We start from the raw sequence: 10,262 nt of genomic DNA on the forward strand, positions 1-10,262 counted from the left end.
ACCACTGCGCTAAAAGCAATTGCTGTTAGTGAGGGCGCAACTTTATTTCCTTATAGTATGAGCCCTCAGGGGCTGCACCTAAAGCGAGGTTTGTAAGCTCTCTCTAGGCGCCATGGGTTGGGATGTTAAGCCCATTCGAATCCCTAAGGGTGACGCTGGATTTATTTATCCAGCAATCTCCCCCCCAGTGTCAGCCGGGGGGATTCGAACCCATGACCATGCTCTGATACCACTTGTAGGATCAAGCGCTTACCACTGCGCTAAAAGCAATTGCTGTTAGTGAGGGCGCAACTTTATTTCCTCATAGTATGAGCCCTCAGGGGCTGCACCTAAAGCGAGGTTTGTAAGCTCTCTCTAGGCGCCATGGGTTGGGATGTTAAGCCCATTCGAATCCCTAAGGGTGACGCTGGATTTATTTATCCAGCAATACTTTAGTGAGTCTAAGCTTAAATCTGTAAGAGAAATATCACAGTTTGTGATTATCGCTTTTAAGAAGCAATTGTAATACTCTTAGAATTTGTTTACATTAATTTGTAAAGGACTAGAGTGATCGGGTTGTGATCAGTATACTCTAGAGAAGTCTTAGAAGGTATCTAAGCAGTTGTTCCTAGAGTGATCAAGTTGTGATCAGAAGACTCTAGAAGACTTAGAAGTTGTCTAAGTGGAAAACCATTGTAATCTCGTGTGATTAGTGGATTAAATCCTCAGTTGAGGTAAATCACCTTGTATAGGGTGGACTGGAGTAGTTTAGTTAACAACGAACCAGGATAAAAATACTTGTGCAAATTTTTTTTATCTTACGAGTTTTTGAAACTACACTTATTCAAACCCCCCCCCCCCTTTCTAAGTGTTTTTCTATCCTTCACAATCAACAAAGTCTTGCATATTCCCAATGCCCATGTAACATTTTCTTTCTCAGATTCCAGAAAACCGAATCCAACCGAAAATGTCTTGTCCATAGAGGTGACACCAACAATTTCTAGAAGTGGAAGCCTATAGTTGTTGGTCCTGTACGTCGAATCGATTATAAGGAGGGTTGGAAATGTGTTGAACAACTTGATACTTTTTGGACGAGTCCAAAATATGTTACGAATAATAACGTTGTCCTTATAAGATCTGTACCTTGAAACATATTGGTTATCGTTCAAAAGTTTCAAAAGTTATTGCATTTTCGACCTCACACCTCTTTTTGCGATGTTTAGTTGTTAACGTTCATTGTATATCTTTGTGATATTTGAAACACTTTGTGGTCTTTTTAGTTTTAAATCGACAAGTATGTTTCTCGGTGCAACTTTGATTTTTGATAATTTTGAAATACATTCTTTCTCTTCCGCCTTAAGCCGACACACAATTGGATGCCACTGTATCTTGGTGTCCAATGCATGATTATGAATACTACAAATGATACTAAAACACCACAAACCATTAACCCTACAAGATGCGCACAATTTACACGGACACACACATTTTCTCGATTCTGTGTCATCATGTTTTAACTTTCGAACTTCTAGAATATATTTATTACTTCTCTCGTATGTCATCACAACAAATGCTTGCCTTCTACTACTGCTATTGTCGGACCTTCCAATCACAAAGCCAAATCCAAGTTTGCTAGCTTAAATTCGGATCCATTCAAGAAAATATTGATTAGAGGTGAAAGTCATTTTCATTTGTAAATTATTGTCGAACATCTACCGCGACAACAACCGTTTTAACATCGTCCTTCACCTCATTCGGCTTAGCATCTTCGTCGACCTTCTCCGGGACCTTTACACCAGCTTTGAGAATGTTGTCGGGGTGCACTATACCTAACACGGGCAAAAAACATGAATTCTGTTAAAATAGATTTATGAGTTTTGTAACAGACGTTTTTTTTCTTCTGAAAATGCACATTCAAAATAAGTTTGGTGGAATTCGGAAGTGCATATGCGAAGTGACACTGTTTTCTTCTTCCACAAACCAGCACTAATGTAAGGAAATGAGAGATGAAATGAGGAGACTTTACCTTAAATTACAACTTTCTATTCTCTCTTTGCTATGATCAACCACTTGAAATTTGGTTAGGAGATGAAAAATGAATTGAAAATGGTTGAAGTTTTTGAGAGGGTTTTGGTTATGGAGTGAAAGAAAATGAATGAAATAGTGGTAGCGGTAACAATGCAACAACCTTATATAGCAAGGGAATTTTCAAATATGCGCATCCGAAAATACCTCTGATATTTTAAATCCAATGTTTAAATAATAAAATGTTGGAAAAAGATGATTTCTGATGTGCATATCTGAAACATCTTGAACATGTAAAAAAAGTGCATTCAGATATACACTTCAAATGATATTTTAAAATTTTCAGAGGTGTTTTTCGCCGTATAGAAATAAAAAATTCCGTAAACACTTTAAACTTTTAGATTTCATGCTTGAAAGTTACGGACCTTCATTAATCTTTGGATGATTATTGATCACAACCATTCAAACTCTTCAACCTTTTAAACATTGTGCTTAAGAAGATATGAATCGTCGTATACTCTGAACCAAGCTCGAGCTACACATAACACACCATCAAATCCATCACGTTACTTCGAAAGCATATTAAAATTGTGGGTCATTCTATAAAAAATGAGCTAGGCAACTTTGATTGGGAGGACTACGATTCCATCTTCCGCAACTGTGATCGGGAGGAGTCTGAACTCACTTGATGATGTCAGAATTGATTCCCGAACCAGACTATACCGGTGATAATAAGACAAAAAGAAAGTTCATGGAGTCAAACGACGTCGTTTTGACATTCACCTTCAATTTACTATCATAGTACTCTCTCGCTATCCCTCTTTTAAACTCCGAACGAAGAATGCACTACCAGTAGCACATATAAACCATGAAGCCGCGAAAACTGTATTCTTCGGCACTCTCACGTGCTCTAACACGTGCCCTCAGCTCTTCAACCGCCACAACCACACCGTCTCAATGCGGATCGGCGTTTCCCTTGAAGACGGTTACCGTCGCAAACTTTGAGCCGTCGTTAGCGGAGCTCCGGCACCATGTCCGCTCGTCAGACTTCGTCGCCATCGACCTCGAGATGACCGGCGTAACTAGTTCTCCGTGGCGTGAGTCCTTCGAGTTTGACCGCTCCGACGTCAGGTATCTCAAGATCAGAGACTCCGCGAGCAGGTTCGCCGTCGTTCAGTTCGGCGTCTGTCCGTTCCGATGGGATTCGTCTAACCAGTCCTTTGTAGCTTATCCGTAAAGTCTCTCTCTTTCTCTCTCCGTTTTGTGATAAAGGATAATTAGCCAATCGCTTTAATTAAATTGACGATTTTACGTTTGGAAGGGTTTTAAAAATCGGCCCGCCACCACGAAAATGACCGCGACAAAAGTTGCCGATACAGTTTTTTATAAAGAATAAATTATGGTTAATTCACACTGCAACAGACAAACGAAATCAGTGTTAGTGTTATCATCTGCTTTAGTAGTTTTTAGGAAGTAACACCATAATAGTTGTAAATACTGTAGCTACTGAAGTGGTTTCATCTTATTCTTCTTTTCCTTTCTTTCCTTTATTCATGCAATGAATCATCTGTTGTTGTTTTGATATAGATAGAGACTTGCTCTTTCTCAGGTACAATTTCTTTGTTTTTCCACGTCAGGAGCTTGCTGGTTTAGGCCCATGTAATGAGTTTCTCTGTCAGACTACATCGATAAATTTCTTGGCTAAATACCAGTTTGATTTCAATGCATTCATACATGAAGGTTGCTTACTTTTCCTTTTATTTCGTGCTATTGTCTTTGGTATTTAACTGATTATTAACTGTCTACCAAATTGAAGAAAAGAGTTTGTGTGTCACTCTCTGCATTAAAAGGCCCTGGTCGCCATTGTAACTCGCGGATTCTACACTTTTGGGTCTATTACTTGGATGCTTGAGTGGTGGTTCATTGGTGATTCATTAGAAAATAAGTGATATACGAAGAACTCTAGATAGATGACTGTCATGTTTATATGCAAACCTGAAAGGCTCCATTATCCATATACACAAACGACTCTTAAGAGTTATAAGAGATTATAATAGAAATTTGGTTACACGCATAATTCCATTATAACTTTGATGATTTCTTTAGTTTGAGATTTTGCACCCTTGGATAATGTCAGGAATATCTTATTTGTCCAGAGAACAAGAAAGGGAAGCAATAAAGAGTTTGAATTCAGTGCATGATAGTGAGTGCTCATACATTTCTAAATTAAATGATGTTAGAGACCTACCATCTGTCAACATGGCAGACATTTTGTTCACTGAGCGAATGAAAAATAAGTTTAGTGAGTGGCGTGATGGATTATCACAGGAGCAAAGTCAACCAGACCTAATTCAAGGAACTCGAAAAGACTCGAAACAACGATTTGAAGTGATTTTCTTTAAGAAGCATCCAGCTCTCAAGCTTGATGGATTCACCTCCCGCCAGCTTAAGTTAATTCAGTTGGTAATGTTGTTATAACTTGTCTCTATCTACTGTTGATATGTTCACATTTTGTTTTGCCTCTTTCATCATCTATTCACTTCTTTTGGTTAAAGATATTGTAGTATTGCAATTGCACATGTACAAGAGTTATACAATGGCTAAAGTTTTGCTGATTATAATCTGAAATTTCAGGTCATCAAAAAACACTTCAAAGATCTTTCTTATATCAATGTCAACAATGCCGGTTCTAGTTCCCAACAAATAGTTGTATATACAGACTCGGAGGAGGAACTAAACTTACTTCTGGTAACTAAATTTCAATATTATGTTTTTCTCTTTTTAATTTGTGATGTGTAGCTCTACATTGTCAGTGACTCGGTGGGTTTTTGAAATCTAATTGCTTTTTCTGCTCTTTTGCAATGATGGTGAAAGGGGTTAGCTGACTGAATCTTTTGACCACAACTAAAATGGAAAAATCTTAATTAATTTTATATTGACATTTATTGTTAATTTAGAATTTTGAGATGGCTAAGCACTTCCTAGAAGCCAAGCTTAACACTAGATTTAGTTATAAATGGATACAGTTAAATATTGAATGGTGATGCTTTTATGCTCTATTAGTATAGGCAATCTCACATATAGTAAAGGCTTAGCAAAGTGGCTCCGAGAGATGAGAAAGATAAAATTAAGTGGTGAACTGAGTTTCATTGATGCTACACCACCATATTAAATTCTTAAAAAATGTTCTTTAATCTCTTGTAGAAGGAGGTAAAGGAGGAAAGTCTCAGGGCCAAAAAGATGAAGATCCAAGCTGCAGTTGGATTTCGCCATGTTATTGATCTCCTTTCGTCAGAACAGAAGTTGATAGTTGGTCATAACTGTTTTCTAGGTATCACTGAAATTCTGAATCCTTACCAAGTTATATAATTTTGTAAGACATTGAGATAATAATAGGGGTGCTCAAAACCAAACCAACCCAATAGAAAACCGCAAACCAAACCAAACCAAACCGAAACCGCAAAAAACCGCATTTGGTTCGGATTAGTTTGGGTCATTTTTTAACAAAACCGCACGATTCGGTTCGGTTTGCGGTTTGTATTTTGTAAACCGAACCAAACCGAATCAAACCGCATTATGTTACAACCTAAATTTTACTTAACTCACATCCAACCCAAAATTAAACCTATTATACATTAGCCTTATGAATATGAACAATTTTCTCATCCTTACACATATAATTTCAGTCCCGATCTTCTCAAATCTCTAATAACATTATTTCACCTTCTTTGCCACATACATCTTCCCTCTTCTTCTATAATCTTTATTTTCCTATATTCTTTCTTTTTCACCTTCTCATTTTTATGTAAATGTTCCATATTTCAGTTTCATTTTTATCGCACATCTTCTTCTCTAATCTCTCAACACTTTTTCTTTTTCTTTTTCACCTTCACTAATATTTCGCCTCTTCTATTTTTTTTCGTTATAATAATTTTATATTGTTTTATGCTATTATTTTATGTTTAATATTCCACTTTTTTCTAATTTAATTTTTACATATTACATGGAAAATTGTTGTCAAAATATGACGAGTTTTGTTGTTATTTGTTAGTGTATGAATGTCTAAATATAAAATTATGTTGTCATATATATATATATATATATATATATATATATATATATATATATATATGTGTGTATGTATGGCTCAATAAAATATTTGTAAGAAACCGAACCAACCGAACCGAACCAAACCGTCTTAGTTTGGTTTGGTTTGGTTTGGATGTTTTTTAAAAGTCAACCGAACCAAACCAAACCGCACTATTTTTTCTCTTGCGGTTCGAATGATTTTTTTCGTCAAAACCGCCCAAACCGCACCGCGAGCACCCCTAGATAATAATATATAATTCCATGATACAGATACTGCTCATGTATACAACAAATTTATCGGGCCTCTTCCTGGGACTCTTGAAGAGTTTGTTGCCTCAGTTAACAAGTGCTTTCCACATATTGTTGACACCAAATTACTCATGAACGCTGATAATATGCTCCAAGCAAGAATGAAAAAGTCCAGAAAATCATTGGGTTCTGCATTTTCTGTGTTTTGTCCACAAATTGCTGCAGGCTCCAAAAGCAATGAGCTAGTTTCACCATCCTATGTAAAAATAGATGTTGAAGTTGATGATTCAAGGTTTGTCTCTTTTTATCTATGTATAATATTTATGGAAGATTTTGTTCTCATGTCTCTGATTTCAAGATGATTTTTAATTTTATATTGAAAGGGCATGCTAATTCTGTGATTTTAGAGTTTATGACCATTGTTTTAAAAATTAAGAGTCTACGCAAGATTGAAGGGGGTTGAAAGATCTTAAGATCCCACTAATGGTGATAGGGAAAAGATACACGTGTATAAAATCATCATAGATGAAGAAATAATCTTCGAATCAAAACATTAAACAAAGTTCATAATCATATATTCATAAGCTCATAATCATAACGAAAATTCTGTAAGTTCATAAATATAGAAACTTTTCGCGGCAATCTTAGTCGCGATTTCTGCAATCCTTCCAACAATTCCACGGATCCATGAAGCTACGTTCAGCACTGCAGCTCGGAAAACCCCTTCTGAATTGTATGATCAATTCGCGCGACTCCACTGTCATTCACGCGATTCCACAATTACTGTTTGTGACATTGGAGTTTATGTTTCAACTATGTCTATTAGTAATACTTTTTTCAACTGTTTTCATACATGATGACAGAGCTGTTTCCTTATTCATTTTGTCATTCTTTCATTGTTTTTCTTTCTTAGTTTCTTTATATCTTACCTCAGTAATGTGAAGCATATATAGTGTTATCAAATATCCGCTATGGCGGATATATGTGGCGGTTTTTGGGCTTGCCGTAATGGTAAATGTGGCGATTTTTGGGCTTGCCGCAGTGGTAAATATCGGCCGATTTTCCACCATAATCTGCTATAACGGCGATGCAAAATGACCAATATGGCGGGATTTTGGCTCTTGCCATGGAACGCCTTCCGCCATGGACAACACTTGTATACAATATTATTCACTTTCCCTTTTCTTTTTTAAATGTGTACAATGGCAGATAACATTTTAATTCTTGTACAGAATTTTTGTCTTCATAATCTGCATTATATTTTGAGGTGATTTCTTTAAAATTTTGACAAGTTTAAATATTTATTCCCCTGTTTGCTTAAATTCGACTTTCCCTCTGTTTCCTGTGTTGTCTTAACTGCCTCTTTACTATATTTTTCATACCAATAAAAATGTGTATTTGCAGATCGTCCAGCTGGAACCCTGGAGGCAAGCATGAGGCAGGGTATGATGCTTTCATGACTGGATGCATCTTTGCCCAGTTATGCTCTGATTTAGGAGTTGATTTTAAACTCCATGAATCTTTAAAATTAGCTTCCAATGATAAACTACAGAAATACATTAATCATCTATATCTAAGTTGGATGCATGGGGATATTATTGATCTAAGTACTGGTGATAAGGTTGCAAATTCTTCACCAAGCTATAGCCCCAAAAGCCGGTACCCAAATATTTTGTTTGAGAACATTGTTATTATATGGGGATTTCCCTCTAACGTGAAATCAAGCGATGTACGTGAGTGTATATCTAAAGTTTTTGGCCTAACTTCTGTTGTTTCTGTATACCAATTGGATGCAACAGCAGTGTTCGTTCAGTTTAGCAAGACGGAATTAGTTTCCGACTTTCTTTTATTGAAGGAAAACTTAGAGAGAAGTAATGGTCCAATCTCTGTTTTGCATCCGCTGTCAAAACTTTTGGATGGTGGAAATACATGTGCTGCTAATTATGATACTTATAAAGAAATCTGTAGTTCACCCTTGTCAGAAGATTTATTTGCTGATCAGGCAAATGCAGTTAGCGTGACGCCGAAGACTAAATTGATTGAATTTAAGGTAGCATTGGGGAGTGAAGAACATGAAAATCCAATTGTACAAGATAATGTAACTGATGTTGCCATGAATTTCGTTGAAAAAATCAAGCCAAACTCAATTGATCAGTTAAGAAATGTTCAATCTACTGGGCATGCCTCCTCATTTGAGATTGAAGATTCCGGTGTTGCCGAAGCTAATTTATGAATTTTGACTAATTATTGTGTACACCATCAGCATGGACAACTAGCAGATTAGTTTGTAGTATAAAATGTGAACAATATTTTTGTAGAAACTTGTATTCTGTGACTATAAAGAAGTCATCCTTTTGATTTGATTAGAATTAGGTATACTATCTTTTGTCATAAGTTGAATTCAGTTGTAACAGATATATCAATTTATTATTGACAAACCGCTGATAAACATTAGAGAATTATAAGTAACATAGTCATTTATTGCCATTGCTCTCTACGATTAGGGGTGTGCAAAATATCCGGTTTTGATGTCTAAATTCATAATCAAACCTAAATCACTTTTAAATATCCGGATAATTGAATGGTTATTAACCGGTTTAGTTATTAATGGTTTGGTTATCCATTCATATAATCTGGATATAATTAAATGGTTATTGACCGGTTAAAATATTTTGGATTCGGTTATAATCCGGTTATTATCCAAATCCAAATATTTTAATTCTCAAAATATTATTTTTTTTTTGAAAAATAATATTTACGAAAAAAATATTATTTTTTATAATTGGATTTTTTTTAAAAACCGGTTATATAATCATAACCAAATTTATAATCGATTTTATAACCAGTTTTGATTAAAATGTGGTTATGGTTATAAATTCAAACAATTTAAATGGTTTTAAAATGATTATGGTTTGGTTTTTGAAAATAACCAACCATGCACACCCCTATCTACGATACTTCTCGAAATGTATTCTTGCTTTAGAATTCATAGACCTGAAAGGAAAAAGATTATTGTTTTGCTTTTGCATAATGGTTTCATGAAGTCAATTAATCTGCTTAGCATTTTGTACTTGACGATTTTGATGAAGTCTCTGTCAATTACTCTGTTTAGCATTTTCTGTCAGTTATAAATCGTTTTCTTAATGGATGGACATGTCTTTTTGTCTAATCAACCACATATTACTTATCATTTGTGCTTAGCCTACCAACAAAGGAATAATTTTCTAATCTATCTGGTTAATCATGGTTATGAAGTCCACATTTTACAACAACCTTCCATCTAAACCTATCTTTTGTCAGAGTCGACCTGATTTTGAATGGATATCCATATTTCTTAGTAGCATTATGTATTCCACTATCTATATCCTTGTATTTCCCATCTTTATCATAACTAAATATTACTTTGTTTTTTCTCCCTCTCTTGCCTGTTTCGGTATTTGAACAAGCGATTATAACAATCACTTTATTTCTAATTCCAACATCTTCAATCCAACTTATCTCCTCTTCTCGCGTATCGAATTTTTGTGTAGTTGAAAATGCATTTGAGGTATCTACACATATTTGGTTTTTATCGCATATTTGTAACATAAAAAAAGAGTTAAAAAGAAAAGACTTCTAGATAACTTACCGTTAAGTTTTCGGTTAACAAAAAAAAATATCGGATAACTTAACCACAAGTTTTTCGGAAGACGTATTATCTTCACCGGATAACATTGTAAAAGATATATAGTACACATATTACAGACCAAATAACTTCTAAATTAGTTCTCTCGAAAAAAACTAAATAGAAACCGGATAACCTACTTCAAGTTATCCGGTAAACAAACAATATGTATCGTAACTCATTTTTGGAAGTTGTCCGGTACACATTTGTGGGGTATAAAATCATCCAAAATTTTGGAAAACTTTAGTAAATAGTA

General features: G+C 35.2%; 1 protein-coding gene across 4 annotated transcripts; it reads left to right on the forward strand.

The window, feature by feature from the left end:
- Nucleotides 1–2,793: 2,793 nt before the first annotated feature.
- LOC131662260 (poly(A)-specific ribonuclease PARN-like) lies at nt 2,794–8,866 on the forward strand. Of its 4 annotated transcripts, none has more exons than XM_058931993.1 (7): nt 2,794–3,237; nt 3,614–3,744; nt 4,142–4,467; nt 4,639–4,752; nt 5,209–5,335; nt 6,364–6,634; nt 7,747–8,865. In XM_058931993.1, the coding sequence occupies exons 1-7, from the start codon at nt 2,873–2,875 to the stop codon at nt 8,573–8,575; spliced, it is 2,163 nt and encodes a 720-aa protein (XP_058787976.1). In that variant the 5' UTR covers nt 2,794–2,872; the 3' UTR covers nt 8,576–8,865. The 4 variants fall into 4 exon arrangements, with proteins under 4 accessions (XP_058787976.1, XP_058787977.1, XP_058787979.1 ...); XM_058931994.1 differs by having other exon boundaries at nt 3,101–3,441; nt 7,747–8,866; XM_058931997.1 differs by lacking the exon at nt 2,794–3,237 and having other exon boundaries at nt 3,690–3,744; nt 4,142–4,207; nt 4,333–4,467; nt 7,747–8,866.
- Nucleotides 8,867–10,262: the final 1,396 nt, after the last annotated feature.

This window comes from Vicia villosa, linkage group LG3 (assembly GCF_029867415.1).
Source record: "Vicia villosa cultivar HV-30 ecotype Madison, WI linkage group LG3, Vvil1.0, whole genome shotgun sequence".
In the NCBI taxonomy this organism is placed as follows: domain Eukaryota; kingdom Viridiplantae; phylum Streptophyta; class Magnoliopsida; order Fabales; family Fabaceae; genus Vicia; species Vicia villosa.

Coding starts and splice junctions, on each gene's coding strand:
- LOC131662260 (XM_058931993.1), top strand. CDS start 2,873: ATGAAGCCGCGAAAACTGTATTCTTCGGCACTCTCACGTGCTCTAACA. Junction 3,745..4,141: donor CAATGCATTCATACATGAAG/GTTGCTTACTTT, acceptor GGATAATGTCAG/GAATATCTTATTTGTCCAGA. Junction 4,468..4,638: donor AGCTTAAGTTAATTCAGTTG/GTAATGTTGTTA, acceptor CTGAAATTTCAG/GTCATCAAAAAACACTTCAA.